This window comes from Coccinella septempunctata, chromosome 6 (assembly GCF_907165205.1).
Source record: "Coccinella septempunctata chromosome 6, icCocSept1.1, whole genome shotgun sequence".
Classification (NCBI taxonomy): Eukaryota; Metazoa; Arthropoda; class Insecta; order Coleoptera; family Coccinellidae; genus Coccinella; species Coccinella septempunctata.
Genome location: NC_058194.1, coordinates 11,083,858 through 11,108,118, shown reverse-complemented (window position 1 = coordinate 11,108,118; position 24,261 = coordinate 11,083,858). Strand labels below are relative to the sequence as shown.

General features: G+C 33.9%; 1 protein-coding gene across 30 annotated transcripts in view; it reads right to left on the bottom strand.

Moving 5' to 3' along the window:
• The window catches only part of LOC123316081 (collagen alpha chain CG42342), a 404,706-nt gene that overhangs the window by 136,825 nt on the left and 243,620 nt on the right, over window positions 1-24,261 (bottom strand). For 8 of the 30 annotated variants that reach the window (XM_044902017.1, XM_044902020.1, XM_044902038.1 and 5 more), the window contains 7 exons: window positions 21,323-21,358; window positions 13,533-13,568; window positions 12,539-12,610; window positions 12,414-12,422; window positions 7,484-7,552; window positions 5,163-5,216; window positions 13-192 (listed from right to left, as the gene is read on the bottom strand). In XM_044902017.1, the coding sequence (XP_044757952.1) occupies window positions 13-192; window positions 5,163-5,216; window positions 7,484-7,552; window positions 12,414-12,422; window positions 12,539-12,610; window positions 13,533-13,568; window positions 21,323-21,358 (456 nt within the window). The remainder of the gene's footprint in view (window positions 1-12; window positions 193-5,162; window positions 5,217-7,483; window positions 7,553-12,413; window positions 12,423-12,538; window positions 12,611-13,532; window positions 13,569-21,322; window positions 21,359-24,261) is intronic. The other 22 variants (XM_044902023.1, XM_044902030.1, XM_044902032.1 and 19 more) reach the window with 14 other exon arrangements.

The window sequence follows — 24,261 nt, the reverse complement described above, 5'->3', positions numbered from 1 at the left end:
GGAGCTTTCTACCTTTGGTCCTTGTACACCGTCTATTCCTGGCGGTCCTATAGGTCCTATTGGACCTGGCTCCCCTTTTTCCCCTGGGGGACCTGCTTCTCCAGTCATACCCTGTCTTCCATCATGTCCAGCCAATCCTTCTGGACCGGGCGGACCAGGCGGTCCTGGTGGTCCAGGTTCACCAGGCTCCCCCTATATATATAGCAAACAAAGATTGTTGCATATGTTGAGAACATTTCACAGGAAACAGTTATTGAAAAAGGAAAAGATAAGACGAAAGCAGATAAAGAGTGCTAAAAAGGCTTAAAACATACACACACCACTAAAAATACATATTTTCACGGAAAATTTTGAAACCAAATGACTAATAAATATTTGATATTTGCTAATGAAGAAGGTGAGCCATCAACCTTAGAGGTATTTCATTTATTCCCCCACATTGAACTTTTTTACATCCACTCACCTGAATATATTCTTTTGAGGAGGGAGCAATTTCATGATACTCTTAATGTAATTCAATTTTTGGTTGAGTTGAATAAATTTTGAGAGGGTTTATTTTTCGATAGTGTGAAAAACACTCCAACAAAAATCTCATTTATTAATGTCGAATTGAAGGAAATTTTTGGAGGTATTTGCTCTTTTCTTGAAACTTGTTTTGAATTTTTTTTCTCAACATTCTAAAACACAAGAAATAATAACATTTTTTTTATAGAAACTGATTCTGTGTAAGAAGTACCTAATATACCTACTTTTTGTGAGAATAAATTTTTTCAAAACAGGATGGATTTCTACCTAAAATTGGAACAATGTGAATGAAGGTAACGGTGTCTTTCAAATTCCTTCCTCAGACGTTCTTTCATTTCAAGACAATAATTCTGGAAATGTATTATCCGAGGAAGGCGCATCTGATATAGGCTCCGAACTTTTACGTTCATTTTATATGGTTTAGTATTATTTGTTAAGGAACGTTGATTCGAAAAACTCATTCCTTCGGTTACAGATGTTTGGAAGAAAAATCCATGACAAGTTTAAAATAACAAAACAGCAACAATATCCACCAGAATTTTATGTGAAGAAAATATTCTCCCCCTTATATACAGGGTGATTTATTGGAAAATGCGCATAAAATCAGTGTAGAATGAGGGCACATAATATGTGCTTTCAAATAACCGAAATTTTATGGGAAACCAAGATACAAGCTAGTTTACTCATTTTCTTCATTTTTTCAATTGATTATAACTTATGAACCACCCTATATATTTTTATGATATTTGCTTCGTTTGTTCGTTGTTAGGAGTGCTATCGATTAACTTTATAAAAAAGTCGCATTTCAGGTCCGGCTCTAAGAAATTTTATGTGTAGTTTTCGGGTCAAAACAATACCCTGTATAATATACATCGATATTTTGAAATTTTATTTTCATTAACAAATTTGGAAAGAGCAGGAAAAAAATAAATAATATTAAATGTATTTGGTGTTTCCGTATACAAGTTTTTCACTTGTTAGCTTGAGTCAAATCTAGATGTTCCGAAAATTGAGTGGCACAAAATATGAAAAATTGAATTATTTTCCCAAATGGTACCTACTTTTCAAGCTTAAATCATCAACTATTTTTTATTTTCATAATTTCTAGATCACAGCCTCATTAAAAAACGAGAGGTCATGCCCGTATTTTGTACAAATTTTATAATCAACGACTAACATTAACCTTGTATGAGTAAATTGATCATCATATTGCGCCCTATTGAAAAAATTAACAAGGAAAAGCAAAGTATTTAAATAATGTTGCAACAAATTTATATTTCAAATTTAAAAGGTTGAATAACATTTTATTTTCAGGTAGAGCTGGAGTATGATCATCTCTTAAATATTCTGATGTATTCTTGATGATCATAGTAAAATAAAGAAGTAAACTTATTAGATATCGATTGAAATTTATACTTAAACTTTTTAGGGTTTTCACTCCCAATCTTTGAAACAAAATCAATAAAAATGAAATAAACGATTTGCTCCTGCGTAAATTCTTGCACTAATTTGTCAGGAGCAAATCAACTAGAAAAAATTGTTGCCTGACAATGAACTGAAAATAAAGAACGTTGAAATTATAATTTTATGTTGTAACGTTTCGGAGTCTGATGAAGGAGTCTGATATAGACTCCGAAACGTTACAACAAGAAATTATATTATAATTTCAACGTTCTTCATTTTCAGTTCATTGTCAGGCAACAATTTTATGTTGTAACGTTCTTTATTTTCAGTTCATTGTCAGGCAACAATTTTTTCTAGTTGATTTGCTCCTGACAAATTAGTGCAAGAATTTACGCCGGAGCAAATCGTTTATTTCATTTTTAATTGTTTTTGTTTCAGAGATTGGGTGTGAGAACCCTAAAAAGTTTATTAAGTATACTTATTGTTTAATGTATTTTGTGATAAGTACCTTCAGGTTCGACATCTCAAAATGCTTTCAAGTATAACCCTGAAGTTTATTATTTTTACTGAACTAATCAATACGTGTAAAATGTATTATTATTCTTACAGAGAATACATCAGAATGTATGTACATACTAGCTGGAGAAATAATCAGAAGTGGATAAATAAATTCTAGTTTCTTAATTTTTAACCTTTGTCATGTACATTTGACAATTTTGTACGTTAATTTTGTATGAAATAAAGTAATAAAGGATATCTTCGGAATCAAAATGATACTCATTTTCCATTTTTTCTCAATGTTGAGCAATGAACACATGCTATGATAATTTTTTTACTCAGTTGCTGTTAATAATTATCCCATTAAAGAAATAAAAAGGATTGATGGTTTCAAGCAATTATTTTGAAGAAGTACTATTAAGGGTAGCCAATTTATTTGTTTCTCAATTATTTGCCACCTCATTAACGTAACATCTAGATTTGACTCGAGTTAATAATTGAAAAACTCGTATGCGAAAAAACCGAATCCATTCAGCTTTTTTATTATGAATATTAATATTTTATTTTAAAATATTGGCATACAAGGTGTTGTATCGGCTCGAGAATTACTAATTTTTTTGAAGCCCGGACCTGAAAGAAGGACTTTTATTTTTGACGACTCAACTGAGGACGAAGAATGAATGAGCCAAATATTATGAAAATCTGTGGGTCGTTCATTTCATAAGTTCTGTTATAATAAATTGAAAAAATGGGAAAACCACTAAATCACCTTGTATCCTAGTAATAAAGAAAGATAGACCCATTGAATATAGGTTATTTAGGGGCACCTCGGTGTCCTCTCTCTACCCTTACTGTATGCGCATTTCCCAATGAAGCACCGTGTATATTTGTATGTATATGTGGAAATGATATAATTCTTAACATTCTCACCCAATCAGCAGGCTGACGTCATTATTGACGTCTTAATTTTGAAGATGCCGTCATGACGTTAATTTTGAAAGTTGATGATGTTGGTATGATGACATTTTTGTACCGTTATTCTACTATTTTTTCTGATTCTGATTAAAGTATATAAGTCATTCTTATCATTGTACTCTTCTATCCATTCTTGATAAGAAATTCCTGTGGCACTTTTTTAGAAAATAACAGAATTCTTGTCAGTTTGCCATTCTGTTCGAAGGACGGAAATAATCGGGTAAACACGGGTTTAATTGTTGGTGAGGCAAATCAGAAAGAATAATTATCATTATTATCACAATATATTCAGATTGCGGATGAAGTCAGTCTATTGAACTCTCTACTCCGTCAGTTTCATTACAACCTTTATAAAAAAATTTAATTATTTAAAAGCTGCTCGTCATACCAACTTAAATTTCAAACAATCAGTTTCTTTGAAACTGAAGGTGTTCTGAAACCTCGACCATAATATTCGTCTCGAATTAACGTATACTCATATCTGAAAGAAGCCGCTTAACTTCTTCAACTATTTAAAATAATCATCTTCAAGAGAATGACTCGGGAAATGCTGATTGCTGATTCCCTAACCCAATTGCAGAATCACAAGTAATTCGAATATTTATATTTGCCTTGGGAAAGTTGGGTCCTAGAGATCCCATGGTAATGTCGAACTTATTATGACGTCAGAGAAATATTCCAAAGTAACTGCATTATTTACAGGAGTCAATTTGGAATTAACGATATGACGGCTTTGGGCAGTGACATTAAAGCCGGGTCCAGACTATGTAACAAAACATGTTATATAGCATAGATATATAACTTGTTAGAGAAATTCAAGTGAAAAAGTTATATAACACAATGTTATACAACATTTTTCTTGCTATATAGCAAATTTTATGTTATCCATTGGTTGTCGGTAAAGATCAAAGAAAGTAATATAACTTTGTTATATAACACGCTGCAACTTGTCCACACTTGTGTTATTGAACATTTACTGCAGCGCCAGCCAGCCATCAGGTATTCGAAATCAGAACTTGTCATCCTTAGAAAATTTTTAAAACTACCATCACATTTAATGTCCCCTGTCAATGGGTCTATGTCACCAATTGCTAGATCCTTAAGAGTTGTTCCACTAGCTCTCAACGATGGCCGTACCCAAAATCTGCGTCTAGATTTCACTGGTCGTCTACATAAAATCACGCAAGCTGCTGCTGCCAAAATGACATCCTCAACGTTTGAGGACATTTTCGATACTACAGATGCCACTGCTTCCAGAATTTTGCTTAGTTTTATTTTGTTACATAGTGTGGATGTCACTGCTATTTTATAACAAGTTATATAACAAAATTGTATAACACATTTGTTGTATAACTTTGTTACATATTCTGGACCCGGCTCAACACTCATCCTACCCTACCATCATTATGAAGTCATTCTTCAAGTCGAATAGACGCCTGGGAAATATTCTACAGCCTGCTGCCTGGGGATTGGACATCGTTGAGAAATCTTGAATTTTTTATTCCATAAGAAATAATTAATGCTTACGAAATTGAAAGTATTCAGAGAGTGTGAAAATCTTTACTTCAAAGTATTGGACGTGAAAGATTATGATGCGTTAAATAAGAGAATGTTATATAATTCAGTCGCTCATTCAAAGGTGAATATATGATAGAAATGTTAGAACATGAGTTTGCTTGGTGAGTCCTTTCGTGCTGTTTGCAGTTAGAAGGAAATTGCGATGAAGGTCTTCGTGCAGCCGTAATAAATAGGAAACTCACTTTTAACGTGATGATTGTTTCACCGCTTATGTTATGGCCCCTTTCTTGCAGTCCCTAAAAAGCACACTTATAGTGAATCAAGCTTTACGACTACACGAAAAGGGTAGTGAGGATATTTGTGTGCAACAGGTTCCTAGTAGAAAATGACACAGGTGTACCAACAACAGTCTACTAAATTGCTGAATAGTCCCACAGATGTGAAGTATTGGATGTGAAAATAATAATAGGAAGGAATTCGTATTTTGTACAACTATGTACGTATTATTGCAGAATTTTGAAAAATATCTCGATATACAGGGTGAATCTTTGGTGACTATGTCAACAGTAGTTTCCTGATATAAAATAAGATATACCTTACTCGCACACCATTTTTCAAATTCTAATGCGATAAAAACATTTAGTAATACGATCATCAATCGAATACGTTCTGCGAAACTCTTTTCATAGAATGAGAAGACATAGAAATTACATTAATTAAATTGAAACATAACAAACAAGAAATATGAACTCATAAATTTTATTCGGACAAGAATGTAAGGAAACAGAAAATGAACCTTCTTTTTTGGAATTCATATTTTATTAGAATTTTTTATTTTAAATCGAATGAATCGCTCTTAAATTCTTTCAATGAATTGCTCCAATTACACACTGAGTCGTTGAATCGTTAATATTCGTGTATGGTATGGTATGGTGATACATGATGATAGTGATAATGGAAATATTATGAGCGTCTGATTCAACGAAGGTACCTACATATTCAGACAAATTTTTAAGGTTGAATCCATATACTTTTCGAAGCATCAGTGTACACATCACATGAAATTACACAACAAAGGAACACAAAATATGGCGATAGCTCCCATTATAAGTCATATTGTATTTTTATATAGATGAAGACCATACCCTTAATATTCGAAGAAATATCCGTTCTAATTAGAAAATATGGCAACCAAAATTCTATGTATTCATGATTCAGATTATGGAGAGTAGAGAGAAGGAGAACGATCGCTGCTTTGAGACCACAGATTTTTTGTCCCCTAAAATATGTACCAATAGTAGTAGTTCATGTTTTGGCCAACAGTCGCGCTGGCCATCACGAGAGTGCGAAATTTTGTTTACACAAATCAAATTGTAGTTGGCTCGTTGGCTGAGTGAACTGTTTCCCTGGTGACAGATGATAGGAATATTATTATTGTCGATTTTTGATAAGAGAACAACATATGACCATGGTGAAATGTTGAAGCGTGCGCTAGTATAAGAGTGTTTTGGCATCGGAAAGAAAAGGAGAAGAGATAAAATTTCCGAGAGCATTTTTGAGAGAAAATTGGAAAAAACCTTATCTCAAGAATCCCAATCAATTTGTGTGTCAAGAGCACTTTTGCGATGAAGATATCAAAAAGATGATGGATTCATGATAAACGAAATCGAAATTGTCATCCCTCGTGAGAAGTTGACTCTTCTGAATAAGAATATTTAACCAATAAAACTACATGGTTCAGAAGTAAATATTCTTGAAGAATTTTGTTGGCATAACATAATATATGGTTTATATCGGTTCTCAGCTGAGCATTGGCAAAAGAATCTACTCTAATACCTAAGTGATAAATCTGAGACTGCTACCTTTTGTTGTCTTGATGTGTACTGCTCCTCACTACGGATTTATATAATTTTGAAGATTAGTAAACCAACTAACATAGCTGCTTTCAATAAACAATGATAAAGAAAAGTAGGTACAATTTTTTTGATCAGTGATTTCTTTTGAATTTCATTGATTTCGACTTGCATTTTATTGCATATAATTCAGAGAACTCATATTCAATATAGATTTGAAGAAAGGTATTTGAAAAATCATCAGAAAACCCACGATGACACATAACCTTAAATAAAATGAAGGCTGTTCATTTCAAATTGACGCTTGAATCCCCACTCCTTATCGATACCCGCTGTAATCGCAGCGACACCTATTTTCCCCGTTTTTGGAGACACATTTTTAGTACGGCGATCGTTCTCCTTCTCTCTACTCTCCATAATTCAGATGGATCATTCCAGGAATACAGAAAAAACTGTATGGAAAATAGAAATCAGCAAATGGAGCATTGTAGATGAACGAGTCAAAGATTCACCCTATTTGTTTTCCATGTTCTTATGGATGGATTCTCAAAAATTTAGACATTGTCAGTGATCTAATGAAAACTCGATAAATGTTTCCTTCCAATTACTTCATGCTAATGTATAACTATCTACGAAACACATAATAGGTACGGAATGCCACAATAAGACTACTGAACCAAACGGTGCTCGTGCTGTCAAGAACGTCTCACCTTGACAGCAACAATCTCTGCATATCCCAGCGTCCCTCCACGAAGTGTAGTAACAGATCTTTTCAATCCCTGAAAATAGAGATCAATATCAACAATTTCTGGAACCTCATCGTTCAACTTCTCCATCTAGTAAGAATCTATTTTAAAATATTATTCACTACTGACATGCAATCTTCATACATTTTATACACTAATTGAGTAACATTACAATAAATTATATCCATAATTTCGAAAGTATAACAAACCAGAAATGTGAATAGATCAGACTGATAAGAGTGTTCAATGGAAAACATTCTGGATAAACTCACATAGAGATCATCAAATTCAATGACAAAAAGGCTGCAATGCCTGCAATGGTTTGCAAATAAATTATTTCACTATTTTCTGGGTGATGTCGTTAACGATTTTGACCAACTGGCACTACAATAATCGTTTTGCGCAAGTATAACTAAACATTTTTTTATTCTGTTTTGAATGATATATTATATTATTTGTAGTTTTTTGCACGAATGAACTAAATTAATCAATAAAAATTTAACATTAAAGAAATTAAATTGATGATTTTTCTGAAACATAAATATGTATAACAAAATATAGTGACAACACTTCGATCGAAAGTATTCGAAATATACAGGGTGTTCCTGAATTGCTTCAATAAATTTTCGGTGCTGATTAACTAAAATAAAGGAGGTTCTTTGATATTATTAGTAATAAGTTGCTGATGTGATTAATTATAATTATTTTTATTCGTGGAAACGCTCAAGCTTTCGCTCGAGCTTCCAAGACTTATTTATCTCTTCATCAGGAGGACTAAAATGCAATAAAAAGTTAGAATGAATGATGTAAATGAATATTATAATAAATGGCTTAGGAAAATTAGATTATATATTATATAAATTATCACTGTTCCATCGATAATTTATATAATCCCAATTTCGTAAGATATTCACTATACTATTCATTAAATACTATTCATTCTAACTTAACTTAAAATTGCTGCTCCAGCAATAAGATTCAGATTCAGATTATTTAACCATGTTCACGTAAAAAAGTACTCACACACGCCAATCATAGGAAAAAAAGAGTTCACAATATAATTAATAACTGCTGCTATCCCACGAATAAAAATCATTATAATTGGAGATTCTTTATACAATTTTTTATCTTAGCCTTTTCTTCCCCTCCAAACTACTACCTTTTGAAATTGAGGCAATATTATTATGATTTATTATAATTATAGAAGAATGAAAATTGGTGATTAGCAGATAGGAGTACAATGGCACTTCTCGACATTTTTATCAATTCCGTAATGTCAAGAAGGGATAGTAAAACACACTCCTGAAATATTTCATAACTTCTTGACGTACGAACTTTTCTCGAGTAAACAAAATTGATTGAATAATATCATAAGTTCAATTTCATAGGCAACTTTTTTGTGTCCTGACTTATCACTTAAAAGTATTAGTTCAATAAGAAAAATTGAGTAATATTAAGCTTGTTCTCTTCGCTTCACTCGCTTAGGCAACTAATCGCTATACTAATTTCGTAGGCACCGTGGTGACGGGTGACCGAGCAAAATCAGCTGATTTAGAGGGTTGGGAAATCTCTATCTTTGAGCGATTCGCCGCAACTAGAGGGCCGCGCAGAATGTGACACGAAAAACGAAAAGCCGGAGCTAGAGCATGTGTGACAACACTTTCCTAAGGATAATAATACATAATAGTACCACGGTTTGGTATTTCACCTCAGGTTTCGCGGTAGGCATCTTCAGAGGAATCTCGAACTAAGATTATCTTTCACCAGGTTATTATATTACCTACTTCTAACTGTTGAAATGTCATCCCCGCTCCATGATATCCACGTTACATATTTGTAACTCTGTTCTATATTTGCAATGTATCAGTTTAAGATCATGGAGAGAGTATGACAGTTATGACACCATTTATGTTTTAACTACTGTCGAGGGCGCTGCAAGACCTAAACAAACATGGAGGATTGTGGGAAATGCTATTGAAACTGTTGTTTTCATTAGTGGATTTGTATTTATTATCGTTTTGCATCGTTTTGTCATGTGGACATATTTTCAGTTGAATAGTGGATTACGGAAAGTCAGTGCAGATATTGAACGTTAAATTTGTTATTTGTGTGTAAACGGGTTTTTCTGTGAAATTGTGAACATTGAAAAGAAAGTGCTGTGGGTGTATATCGGTAGGCGATTAAATCATTTCTTGTGTTATCATGGTAGTTCTATAAGCTCCTTGGTGCAGATAAGATAGGTTATTTTTTCACATGCTGCATGTAATTTTCAGAAATAAATGAATAAATCAAATCTTTCTAATTTTAAATTTTTTTTTGGAGAAAGGTTATAAACCCATCGTGATGTAATATATATTCTTTTTAATGCTATCAATTTGTGAACTAATCTTTTGTCATCAATTTTGTAATCCGAAATTTATGAAAAAGTAGGTAGTTTTCGAACATGAGTCCATTCCATTCGTTTACATACTTCACCAGACTGGTGTGATATGTTTTGGAATTATCTTTTCAACAGTGATTTTAAAAACATAATAATTGAAAACAAAATAATTTCTAGTCCAAAGTTATAGCAATATTTTATATTAATTTTCATAATTTAATTTATTTCTCACGAACCATTTTTCTTCGTATCACATTAATGTATTACGTATAGATCTCCTTTGGAACAAATACGCTGCGCAAAAAAATTAACGCACATTATGGAAATCTCAAATTTATTCTACAACTGAAGGTGTTCTCAATGATAATTATTTTTATCAGAATAATGCATGCTGCATGCATATGTTATCCACTTTCAACGGTTTTCTTCAATACAGATGTTTTTTCCCAGCAGGAATAAAAAAAGATGATATTATCAGATTTTGAATGTATTGGTTCCATTCTAAAATCAGTTGTTCTCGATGAATTCTAGTGATCAATAATTTTTCTTTCGTTTGATTTTCTACACTCGATCGCTATGCAACGCGAAACACGTAATTTGACCCAAGAGGAATGTGCCCAAGCTGTAGTTTCGCGAGAAGAAGGGTGGACATACACAAGAATTGCAGAAAGGTTTGGAGTTTCCCATACAAGTGTGTCCAGAATGTTGCAGCGATTCAGGGCGACAGGTATGAATGTCCGAAGACCAGGACAGGGTAGACCACGGGTAACAACTGCCATTCAAGAACGTTACTTGAGAGTTTCTTCGTTGAGACAACGGTTTGCAATCGCTCGCCTCCTTCAAATTCAGCTTGAGCAAACTCATGAGGTGCAAATTAGCACTCAGACAATAAGAAATCGCTTCAGAGAATATGATTTATCCTCACAGATGAGTCTAGATTCTGCCTGTACCATTGTGATCGGCGTTCCCTTGTATACAGACGTCCACATGAAAGATATGCTCAGTGCATTTTCCTGAATACTACTGGTTTCGGGGCAGGATCGATTATGGTATGGGGTGGAATATCTTTGACTGCTCGCAGTGACCTAGTGGTCTTTGATCATGGAGCTATGAATGCTGATAAGTATATAAGGAACATTCTTGAAGAGCATGTAGTGCCATTTGCCCCATACATTGGTGAAAATTTCATTTTTAAGGACGATAATGCCAGACCCCATCGTGCGCGCATCGTTCAGGAGTACCTTGAAGAGGTTGAAGCCTCTCGAATGGAATGGCCAACAAGAAGTCCAGATCTCAATCCGATTGAGCAGGTTTGGGACAACCTCAATTGAAGGCTGAGAAGTTCAGAAAATCATCCAGCTACTCTTAATGACTTACGAATCGAACTCGGAGAAATCTGAGAAGGATTAGATCAAAACATTTTAAGATCACTCGTTTTGAGTATGAACCGTCGTTGCCGAGCTGTAATTAACGCAAGGGGTGGAAATACCAAGTATTAAATCACTTATCAGCATTTCAGTATTTTGAAAATTGTTCATTTTTCTTCTTTCACATAAGACTCGGTGGAATCCTGAATTTTTCATCCATTTAATGTTTTTTGTTTCGTTCAAAACCTTCCCGAGAGAACATAAAAAATAAGTTATAAAGTTAATGTAGAGATAACTTTAAAATTGAGATTTTCAGAACGTGCGTTAATTTTTATGCGCAGTGTATTTGTATGATCTGTATATGAACTATTTCTTCTGAAAGGAGATGTATTCTTTTTTTGAGGCGTACATAGATAGGAGCCTACCTGCTATATAACTGTTCTTTTTTTGAGAATGATATATTTTAAGTGAGCTGCGTCTATCTCATAGGCTACGACCTACGAGTTTTTCCGTCGTGAACGTCATCGGCCCAGAAATTGCAGTCTCCACACTAATATATGAAGTAAGAACTGATTCAGAGAGCGGTCCATATGAACATTTGATGATTTATCAGAGATTTTAATATCGAAACTGATCATTCAGAAGTTAAAAATACAATTATTATAATTATTTTTTATTGCTCGATCATTTTTGGGTCGGCCCTGACCAGCCGTCATTGTTCAGCATTTGACGAACTAGAAATATATAAGAACCAGTGAGATTTTGCTTACCTTATCTTATTTGATCAACATTAATTAATGCCAACTTTCAATCTTACCTATAGTTCCACATAAAAGGTATTTAATAAAAACGAACCTTTATCGTATTTCGAAGGGGATTTACTTGGAAGAGAGGAGACTTACAAATTATACGAAAGACACACATTAATTAATTCAGTCAGTATCAACACCTGAAATCTTTTGAATCGAATTGGAAACACCCTATATATAAGATGAATTGGATCTAAAACATATACAATAAGCATACTGAAAAGGATTCCCTGCATGCTGTAGCAGAAAACGATAATCTACTTAACACAAATTTTTGTAATAATTCATCCATATCTCGAACAAAAAAACCACAACAATGGAGAGCAAACGATACGTACCCTTCCAGGCTGCATAAATGAAAATAAGTTTAAAATAAAACTAATAAGCATATAAATCTATATTTATGTCATCTTCTGTTCGACGAATGCTTTTATGTTGGCATCCTCGGCATTTTTGAACTCACCTTAACAGCTTGAAGTATATCGATTCCAGCGCTTCCCGACTCTCCTTTTTGTCCCTTTTCTCCAGGCCGACCCTGTAGAAATGCAATAAAAATTAGTGCTCGAATATAAAGGCGATGGCTTGGAAGGGCTTTCTTTCATTCCTTGTAGCGAAACCTACACCTGTTAAAGGAATACTTCAACTCAATATAGTGATGATTCTATTCAAGATGATAAGGCCAGAACGGAAATTAATCGTAGTGAAGAAATATGTGGGAAGTGCGAAAACGTATAATATCAAGTTATATTTTGGGACGATTAGACTGCATCATCAAAATATTGAAATTATGTCGAATTACATTATTCTCACTTGGATGCGTTTTTCGACCACTACATAATATATTTCGCTATAACTATAGAATCTTCAGGTACTTTAATTCTACCCTCACCCATCGGAAGTTGCTGTTGTGATAGAGAAACATGTGTAGTGGTTAAAAAACTTATCTTAGTTTTTTCCTTTTTTGGATAAGAATATTCATCAGTTAATGAAATGGAAGGGAAATACTGAAAAAGATTATCTCATTCTAACTCCACATAAACGTGAATTGAAAATAAATTGTAGTTTATCTATCAGTGCGATTAAGATTCCTTCATAGTTTGAGTTTTCAGTCATATAGCAGAAAAAATAGGGTTTGTAAAATGTCAGGTACTATTGAATCTTCAGGTGGGTATTCATTAGCCTCTCCGATGAATTTATTTTGTACTCTTAAACAATTTTTTTGACATTTCTGTTCATAACTAGCCAGTTTTTCTCCATATTCACTCTTATTCTTTCACTAATGTTCAAAACATATTGGAAAGAGAATACTTTTTTTTGTTCCGCTGTCATATAACCTTCATCCTATGTATGCAGATAAAAAGAGGCAAATAAAATTTTAGCACCTACTAGCAGCTTCAGCAAACATGCTTGTTTAAAGCTACATATAATTCGGAATAACTAAGTTAATTGAAACTTACAGCATCACCTTTTGGGCCATCTAAACCAATTGGGCCCTGTTAAAATAAAACAAGCATTAGAGATAAAATAACAACACTCCCAAACGTTGTTCTTGTTGAACAACGAAAGTATATGTATGTTATTTTGGTGAATGTGTTAAGAACTAACAAATATTAATTGGGTAAAACTAATATTACTAATCTACGCTTAACATAAAAGTGAAAATAAGTAGGAATAACTATTATTTACATAGTATGTCCGAAGAAGGAAGACAATCGATGATGAGTCCTTGTTATACCGAGGAAAATTTAATACTGTCAAAACTAATGTTGTTAATTGCACCACAAACACATGTGCTACTGACTGTGCATATTTGTTACACGCATCTATTTAGAAACAGAAATTATTATGAAAAATAAGATATTTAGGATGCCCATAATGAGACTACCCCAACGAAGAGCAGATGCTAACCATGGATTTAGTCTTCTTCGATGTCATCAGAACAAGCACAACTCCCACCTCCTTGAATAATAGGACGCAATTTACGTATTTCAAACAAATGCTGGTAGGGGCATGGAAGTATAAACAATACTTGAAGTAACAGATGATCTCGCTGATGCTTCATGCTCTGATGATGATAAATATAAAAAAATATTGCGATCTTTATTCAGGATGCGAAAGCTGCATACTCCATACTCTCCAAAAAATATATGTTGAACAGGGTAATGGTCCTATGTACCTCATCAATTCGATTCACTTGTTGATATTTATGAGTGCCGTGAGTCTGAACTCTGAATTGAATATTATTATTGAATTCATGCTTCACCAACGATCGTCACCCACGATGGCAACGAAAGAACACCGAGTTGCAATGCATCATTGTCTGATAGATGGCGCAAGAGTATCGATAATACTTCAGAGCCCCTTTTAATAAGGGTTCGTCAATTCCGTGGTGGACTCCTGTTCCATAGAGTTGTGTTACTCTGAAATAGTTATTTTCCTATCAAGTGCGGGAAGTGATACTTGCCCGCACGAAACTGCCGTTACTCGAACGATGCGAAGCAGAGTTCGGGTAAGCAGTTGAGTGCGTGCAGACACTTTCCGCAAGGGTTAGGAACAATATTTTTTCTACAAGCGCTTGAAATATATAAATACATACATTTCACGAAAAATATCATATCTCATTTGATTAATTCATATATAATGACAGACTTAATTCTGCATGCCGTTACCATGGGGTTTTCATCGTTGGTGTTCGGTGCATAGAGACATGCTAGAATTCAATTTACTCTATAATATTTACGTGCGGGAAAAACCCCTGCTAATCAGCAGGAGTTTTTCCCGCACCTTTTGGGAAAGTTACTCTTTGCAACTTGAGATGCGCGCGGGAAAAAGGTTGAAAGCACACGCTTGTAGAAAAACGTAGTTTATTATTTATGTGTTTATAACTGCGAACATATTATCATGCGATACTTTATTTGAATATCGAATAAAGAATTATTGTCTATTGCATCCTATGACCTACACCATGGTCAGCATCCACTCTTTCTCGACGGGATGTCCTTTCCTTTGGAATACTGAATTATGATGAGTGGCTTGTTCGATTCAGGCGCGCGATTGTCAAATGTCTTTCAATCAAATATAGAACGTGACAATATATCGAGTGACTACTGCCTTTCGAATCAGGTAATCTCGGGGACTACTAGAAATTTGGTCACTGGACATATTATGTCGAGATGATCTAGAAATCATGCATTAAGAAGGAGAGAGAGACAAAAATATTGTATGATTTCTAAATTCACTCTTTGTTCATCTGTATTTTTTCAGTTGATTGTGGTTGATAATGAGGGTTGATATTCCCGATGAGAATTTCAGAAAATCGTATTGTTATGTGAATTGAAAATCAATGTTGGTTGATATTATAGAAAACGAAAAATATTTTGTTTCTGATAAGTTTTCCGAAATTATAGTTCAAACTGGTTATAGCGTTAAACACTAAAGTAAGTAGGTATTCAAAGTGTCTGATATCGTGAGGTGTAGTCGGTACTTCAGTGTGAAGATTTTTATTTGAACCGAGCATTTCCGACACTAATATGTTATATTTCTAAACTCCATTCGGTTTTTGTAACTAGAACGGAGTAAGGTGTGCACTCATGAATGTCATAACGCCGCTGGCAAAACTAATATCAATTAATATTACAAAAATGCCGAAAGTGATTGAAAAAGAGAGAAGACAGGGTTCACGAAGCGCTATTTAGAATTCAGGTCCGCTCATTCGAATAGTAGGTAGGTAACCCTTATATTCTAATATCTACAATATATTAGACGGCAGCGAACATATTCAAAGCAAGTGAATTCATATGAATCTAAAGGACTTATATTTTTGCTAAATGTTTCCACAATCAGAGAGATTGTGAATGAAGAGGACGACAAAGAATTTCCTTCTATTGGGAGACCCAAAAAAGTGATGGCATTTGGGAATTTTGTTTTAGGATGAACGAATGCGAAAAGTTACTACGTACTTTTTATATCCAAGTATTAAAAATAAATAGCCTTGAATACGAGCCAGTTGTCCGGTTAATTGTTACTTCATATCAAATTTTTATTTAAAGGTGAAGTTCCTCTTGCCATGAAACTTCCTTTAATTCTTTCGACTTCCATTGATGCAAGATGACTTTTGTTGAAGAATTTAACATTCTTGTAATGTTCCGTTATTTCCTTCGAGGGATACCCATTCCCAACCACTGCTTCATATGCATTTCATCTTCGGGTTGTTTTTTTTTTTTCGAATCTACAACTGATGTAACGTATTCAACTGCATATTATTTATCAATTTTTGAAGTTTTCTTCCATACCAATAATAAATATATTTAAAAACAGATCTCTTGTATTTTTCATGCAAATAACTAGATTGGTATGCCTTCAATATCAATTTGTAACGTCAAGTATGTTCGTTACATATTTTCCGAAGTGAGTCGACATTGTGATGAAATACGTAATTACTGATACTTATACGTAGAACGGACAACATAGCGCTGTTTTAAAACTCAAAAATGTTTTGACAAGCGTCATAACCCCACTTAATTCATACCTATAATTTGATCCTTGAAATTATATCTGAAACATCTAGTTGGTTTTGTCTGCATCCTACGAGAACTAATGCGCAAAAATTCACAACTTATGCGTACATCGCCAACGGGAGCTGGTCTAGGCCTACACTTTTGTGTACTTCTATATATTTATAGTTCTTTGCATAACCCCACATTTTCGTACTATACAGAGTGAAATGTGTCAAATTTCCATGGCCAACCGAGTGCTAAAATAAAATTGAATGGAGTATACAAAGTAGCAGATCAAAATCAATCAAAACGAAAAGAAAACAAATGAATCCATACGTTATCCATTGTCACAACAACGAAATATAAATCACCCAAAATATGACAGACAGATGACAAGGGGGTTAACGACGGAGCCAACGTTCAGAGGCGTAACAGAGACGCCGAACGATTCTACAAAACGAAACAAAGGATATAAGCAATAACATAAAACGGTGAAGAAATGTTACACTACACACATAATAACGCATCACTATCTCGTAATACATATGTAGTGGATTGTGGTCAAATGAGTTGCAATTAATGTTAGGTACGCCACAGCTAGAAAAGTTGTGTGGAAAAATCCCTGATGCCATTATTTTCGATATTATGAGTTTCAAAATTGTATGTACCTAACTCTAAATAATATTTCATTTGAATAAGTTTTTGATTGGAATGAATTTACAAATGAATGTGATCTTATTCCTGACGTAAAAGAAGGCTTACCGCATATTTTTCTAACGAATATTTCGCGAAACGAGACGGGTTGAAAAATTGCGGAATTGCGAATTAAGGCAAGAAATTAGAAAGAAAACAGGAATCGGATCGACTGCAGTGGCGCTTTGGACTTTAGCACAGTGTAAGCTTCGGTGTGAGCGCTCGATAGATGATCGTGCAAAGAATCTGTAGGTATTATGGAATTCTTCACGTCCAACTTATTGAATAATATTGAGGACTAAAATTGACCCAATAATTGAGACTTTACCTACATTTTATCTCTATCATTAAACTTTATCACCGTGGTTTTTGTGTTCGAACAATAGAACAGCGACACAACATAAAAAAATATATCCGTTATGCGTCTGGATTCATTTACTTATTTTCTTGCTTGACTCCATATGAATGCCGCCTCAATAATGTATAATTATTAAGGATTTTTACCTGAATTAAAATAAATTTGAACCACATAAGTATCGAAAATTTGACACCACAACATTTGTCAGGCGAAACGTCCGCAAACTCTTTATAATCATTGTTTCAGTTTGTGTCCTTTATCCCGTGACCAAGGATATCAGAATTGATATTGAGTATTGAACCTCCCAGTGTTATTGAATCTGTATACAGGGTGATTCATATCTATTGGATATAGGCTAAGGGCAGATTTTTTGGACCAAAATATGGCGATAGGACCAAATACACCTCAATAAAATATTGCTGTGGAAAAAGAGGGCGTTAAAGTTAAATTTTTTGTTTGTTTTTTGCTAATAATTTCACTGTATATTTTTTCATCCGTTTTTAAGAAAAACACAATTGAACAGTGCAGAGCATCGGAAGGGGATTTGAAGTAACGATTTATTTATTCTATTTATTGATTTCGATGATAAAGCATAATTAAAAACAATGTAACATAAAAAGAATAAACTTGAATTAAATGTTCTACGTGGCCTCCTCGGACTTCTATGCCATTTCTAATTCTTTTAATAAAGGACTTTCAGACTTCGAAGAAAATATTATTCTGTCCCCTTATGAAAATTTAACTTTAACGCCCTCTATCTTTTTCCACAGCAATATTTTATTTTGGTATATTTGGTCCTATCGCCATATTCTGGTCCAAACGATCTGCTTTTAGCCTATGTCCCAATAGTTATGAATCACCCTGTATATCGAACAATGTATAGGCACCGAATGGAATGAGGCTAAATAAAAGATTATACAATACAGTGTCCGGGAAGAATGCGACAAATGGAAATCATAAAGTGAAGTCATCAAGATGCGATTCATATCAAGCGGTTTCTATTGTCTGAGGGCCTTCACATACATGATGATGATGATAATCAGATGTTAAATGAATTTCAGAGTTAAATAAATCTTGAACTACTCGGAATCAACAGACTGATTTCAAATTTCACAGATGTGTCTTCGTTCAACATTTTTGCATTGATTGAAAAAAATCAGGACAGGAATAGAATATTTTTTCACTTATTCTATATACGTTAGTATCAGATCATACACATCCTGTACATTGACATTAGAACGGTTTTTTCATTTTTATGATAAATGAGTCATAAGATAAGCAAACATCAATTAGGTACTGATGTAGCTGGTACATACAACTAATGGACCAATGGAAGGAATATCTACATCAAAATTTAGTGTACCCCTGAACATCAATAGAATGTTATTAGTTATTAGTAGGTATAGGTACCAACAAACAAGAAAACTGTTAATTGCCTATATGTTGAATGTAGCCATCAGTAAAACAGGTGTTGATAGAGATTATTGAGAAATCCTAGTGACTTTCATGGAATCGGTTCGTAATAATGCCAAAAAATTCAATAGTTCGGGAGCCCACGATGCTACATTGGACATCGGGATTTACTCGATTGTCGTGGAGACCTGGTTGATTAGAAAGATAATAGAAAGAAAAAAAAGGTTCTATGATGTACGTACTTTCAGCGTTAGGAAGAGTGTCTGCCGGTTTTAAAAGGTGCACATACTCGAGCGTGTCAGAAAGATACTGTATATGCCCTACATATCTCTGATAATAATATCATGTTAATCTGACAGTCTGTGTAGTGGGGCTGGACGTATGGGAGAGTTGAAAATGGCGAAGAAAAGCTTTTATCGAACATGCCAGATTTTCAGACGATATGCTAATTAGACTCAAAGGAAGCGACTCTTCAAGAGCTTGATAATTCGATGGGACACAAGGTCACAGCGTTTATTTGAAAATGCAAAAAAAAATCATTACTTGTACCTACATACTCGAGCGCATCAGATTTTCATACATACAATTAATATCGATGTTGCAGACTTGCTGACCCATTAATCTTATACCAATCAGGGGGGGTTTCTCAATCTGACAGTTTGAAGATGATAATAATGCATTTTTTTAAAAATATTTTCCTTCCTGCACCTCTAATCGTTTTTGTATTAATCATGAAAGTTGTACATAATCATTGAGTATTAATATGGGGTTAATACTCAAATACATAATAAAATTCTATTAAACTCCTAACCTTTTTCGAGCTAAATGGTGATGAGGGCTAAGCCATACATGTGAAAGGGCTAGGTCAATGTAATGAAATGATTTCAGTTGAATTGTGGTTTATAATGAACTGAATAAATAGGGAACTCTAAAGATTTGTGAAAATCAGCTATGCGTTCGTTGCCGTGGGGCACAAAAGCTTTTTCCTCCATTGATTCGAATGCTGTTTCGGTCGAGTAATGTGTTTTGTGCATGTTTTTGGAAAAAATGTTCTTCCCGAGGTTAGATTAGAGTAATAAGACTATAACTTTCTCAGAAATGCCTCTTTATAGTGATAATAAAAAGCTTTGTGTGGCCCACGGTAACGAACAATCAGCTGATTTCAAAAAATGGTTACAGTACCGTATTAATTTGACATCCAAGAATTTCGCTTATGATTTTCTAAACCTACATTTTATGTGTATCGTCATTTGGAGAATACACGAATCATTCCGTGAACACATCATCCTTTCCAGCAACATCACTTAAAACATGAATAACACATATGTATTTAATTAGGATATTAGACAAAACTGACAGAAGGCATGGTAATAATAAAATGAGGGGGGTTTTTCATATATACAGCTTTTTTGGTTGTATAAGTCAGTGATATTGGTATTTTTGAATAAATTAATATTGAGAATATAGCTCCAATTGCTGCGATATTTTGTTTCTCAGTGTTTTTTTTTATTTCCTTAAAATTTTCTCAATGCTTAACTGCATACTTTCGGTACTGGACAGTGAAAAGAATACCTAAATTATGTTTTGATTTTATCAGCAACCTCACAGAAACGTTTCCGGAATAATTGTTTTCTGTAATAGCTCAATTTAAAAATGAAATTGCAGGAAAAGTCGTTAATTATGCTCTGCCAAAATATAATTTTTTTATACACAAGTTAGATGATCACTAAAACTGATTATCAAAGGAATAGCTGCTAGGTGAATTCATCATAAAGCAGAGTTTCGAATTTACCACTTTGTTGATTTCGGCCCAACCAGTCAGCTGAATAATTGAAAGACATAGTAATAAATGATATTTCACACAATACACAGTGAAAGATGAATCAAACCAATTGATAAAATGAAATAAAGTATTTTAATTTATAAATAACTTTCATTAGTCACTCTGTATGATCGTGCCAAGCAGAGTTTTTGGATTTTATAGTTGAGTAAATATTCTATGGCCATAAAAATGAATAATTTTTTTGGTGTCAGTGTACAAAAGGATCTGATGTTAACGTATATAGTTTATGGTTTCCGTTTGTTGCATTCTTCCCGGGATATCCTGTATTGTATGTTTTGCGTATTACAATAATGTTACGCGAGCGAGACCACGGGTTTAGTTGAATATAAAGTGTTAGATTTGTTAGATCTACAAATACATACTCATTATACTATGTTAGTTCTACGGTTCGAGGGAGAAGGCTAACCGTCACCGAAATTAGAGCATATTTAAAAGAAAACAAACCGGGAATCCTGGATATCCACGAACGCCATTTGTACCCTGGAAAATATTGTTCATCGTGAGTTTTTTTAAAATAAGCCAACACAATATTTTCAGATCCGAACATCACGAACCATTTTCATGGATCCGATAATAGAACATTAGTGGATTCACACATCCACTCTTAAAGATTTCCAGATTTATTTAAAAAATTGCTTTCTAGAGTGCAATAATATTTCTCTGGCACCTTTTCTTTTTTCAATTGAAACATTCCATTTTATGCTCGATTTTATGCGAGAAATATACAACAACATTAGAATTATCTATTATTCTATATAAAATGAAATACGCATTTCATATTAGTGGCTACCCATATATCTAACGTTAGACCATGTATGTATTGGCAATCGAAATTATGGAAGGCATGATATCATATCACATACCTTATTGGGATAGGAAAAATAGGTTTGAGCAAATAAACAAGAAAAAGGATACAATTTCAAAATGAAAATGGTCTTCATGTTATGTTTGTTTACAGGGGACTCAGTGGGTAATGTACTTGAAATAAGGGTAGATGAAGTTGCTTTTAAATAATTCATATTACCTATATAGCGTTCTTTAAAACCAAATAAATATTTTTCGATCAGTCATAACTTATGAATTTATGACATTTTTCTCTTTGGTTTGTATATTTTTAGCAGAGTGTTTTAGATTTATATATTAAAAAAATTTCCTATTTCATATCGGACCAAATAACCTTCAGTAGGTTACGAGTTTCAACAGCACCCTGTGTTAACACCATTTATAGAATTCTTCATAATGGGGAAGATTTCATATTCCCAATTATTCAATTATTCTTATTTTAGGGATTCATCAACAGATGTCGTGTGCCATACATGCACTATACAGTGACTCTAACGAGACAGTGGCGACAACTGTGGTCTCGTTTTTCATCGTTTTAGCAAGAATATGGCGGATTTGGTCATGAGACGTGACGTGAGCCAATCCGCATTCCGAATTAGAGATCATAGCATTGAAATCTGTGCTTCTAAGCCGTCATATTCTTGCTAAATTTCCAATTATCGCCACTGTCTCGTTCGAGTCACTGTAATGCACTATACAGTGACTTTATCGAGACAGTGGCGGCAAATGTGGCCTCGTTTTTCATCGAATATGACGTATTTGGTCACATGAGGTGACGTGACTCTTTCGCATTCTGAATTACAGATCATAGAATTGTAATCTGTGTTTCTGAGTCGCCATAGTATAAAATTTCCAATTGTCGCCACTGTCTCGTTCGAGTCACTGTAATGCACTATACAGTGACTTTAACGAGACAGTGGCGGCAACTTGGTCTCGTTTTTCATCGAATATGGCGGATTTGGTCACGTGAGGTGACGTGACCCTTTCGCATTCTGAATTACATTCTGATCATAGAATTGTAATCTGTGTTTCTGAGTCGCCATATTATAAAATTGTCGCCACTGTCTTGTTAGAGTCACTGTATACACTGTACCTACAGTGACTCTAACGGGACCGTTTTTTAAGTTGCATTTAATTAATTTTTTTCCAGCAATATGGTTTGTAAGTACGGAAAGGACGGAAAATCTCATCCGGATTTATCCCCCCAGTAGTCTGATGTTGTTCAGTGGCGTTGTCACGTGACATGGCAGCAAACATGTATTAGTTTGAAATTCTTTGATTGAAAATACGATAATGTTTATTTTCAATTCTAACAATAATTTGTAATAATTTTTTTGTCCTTGAAGTTGCAGATCTGAAACTTTTACAGGCACTAACGAGCTCAAAAATTGTTTCTGTTCTAGATTTCGCATTATTATGCAAACTTAGGTTTTCCCGATGCAAACTATTATTGAATTCGTTATTTTTGAATTGGAGAAAAAACGTTTGTCAGTGGATTCTACGTATAAAAGTGTCAATAGAAGGTTCAATTTCAGATCTGTGACTTCAAAGACAAAAATGTTATGAGAACTTTTCGAAATCCCATTTTTTTGTGATAACTCAAAAACAAAGGCACAAAGGATCGTGTCATGGGTTTTGCTCCAGTTGTTCTAGTTTCCAAAATTCCCTCACTGGACATCTTATTGGGGAGAACCTGTATATTCCACCTGTTTGGTTCAGTACGGAATGGAAAAATAGAAAATAAATCAACCCGCTGGTTTGAGGTAGTCTTCCATGAAATGATGCCGGTGTGGATGGGTAATAAATGAAATACCGCACGCCCATGATCATTCTGAAACGATTGATGAGTTTTCTTTGCAGCGTTGCCAAAAGAAGTGGAACGACAAGAAGGTCCGATGTTTTATCTTCGTTCCACTGGTTGTTGTAATAAGTCTATACTTTCAACTGTGTCCGTAAAAAAAATAAATTAGATTCTTTGGTCTGTTTTTGAATGTTACATAGGCATATTACTCATTTGAAAAATTTTTGCTATCATTCTAGCACAAATCAAGTATGTACACACAACGAAGTAAATCGGACATATTTTGACATATTTCATTTTTGCAGATCATTTCTAGGACAAAAACTACAGAAAAATAAGGGTTTCAAATGAAATTTATTCTTCAATGGATAATTTCTAATGACGATATTCAGAACCTGTGAAGGGTTCTGGTAGAAAATAAATATGAGTTTCAGGTGCACCTATATTAAAAAAATATGTCTGGAATAATTCATTTGTTCATCTTGGTCTTATTATAAAATTTTTTTATGAACCCATAATCAAGTCTTCCTCATTGGAGCAAAGAAGTTTTTCAAAGAACAGTTTCCGAACATACCTCCAGGCAAACTTTTCGTCTTATTTTGAGTTTCAGAACCTAAAGGGTGTTTCAAATTACGCGTGTTTCTTTAAATAAATAAAACACATAATTTGCAATCGTTTTCAAAAACTTTTTATTGGTAATTGAAGTATCAATTATGACATTTATGTACGAAAAATAATA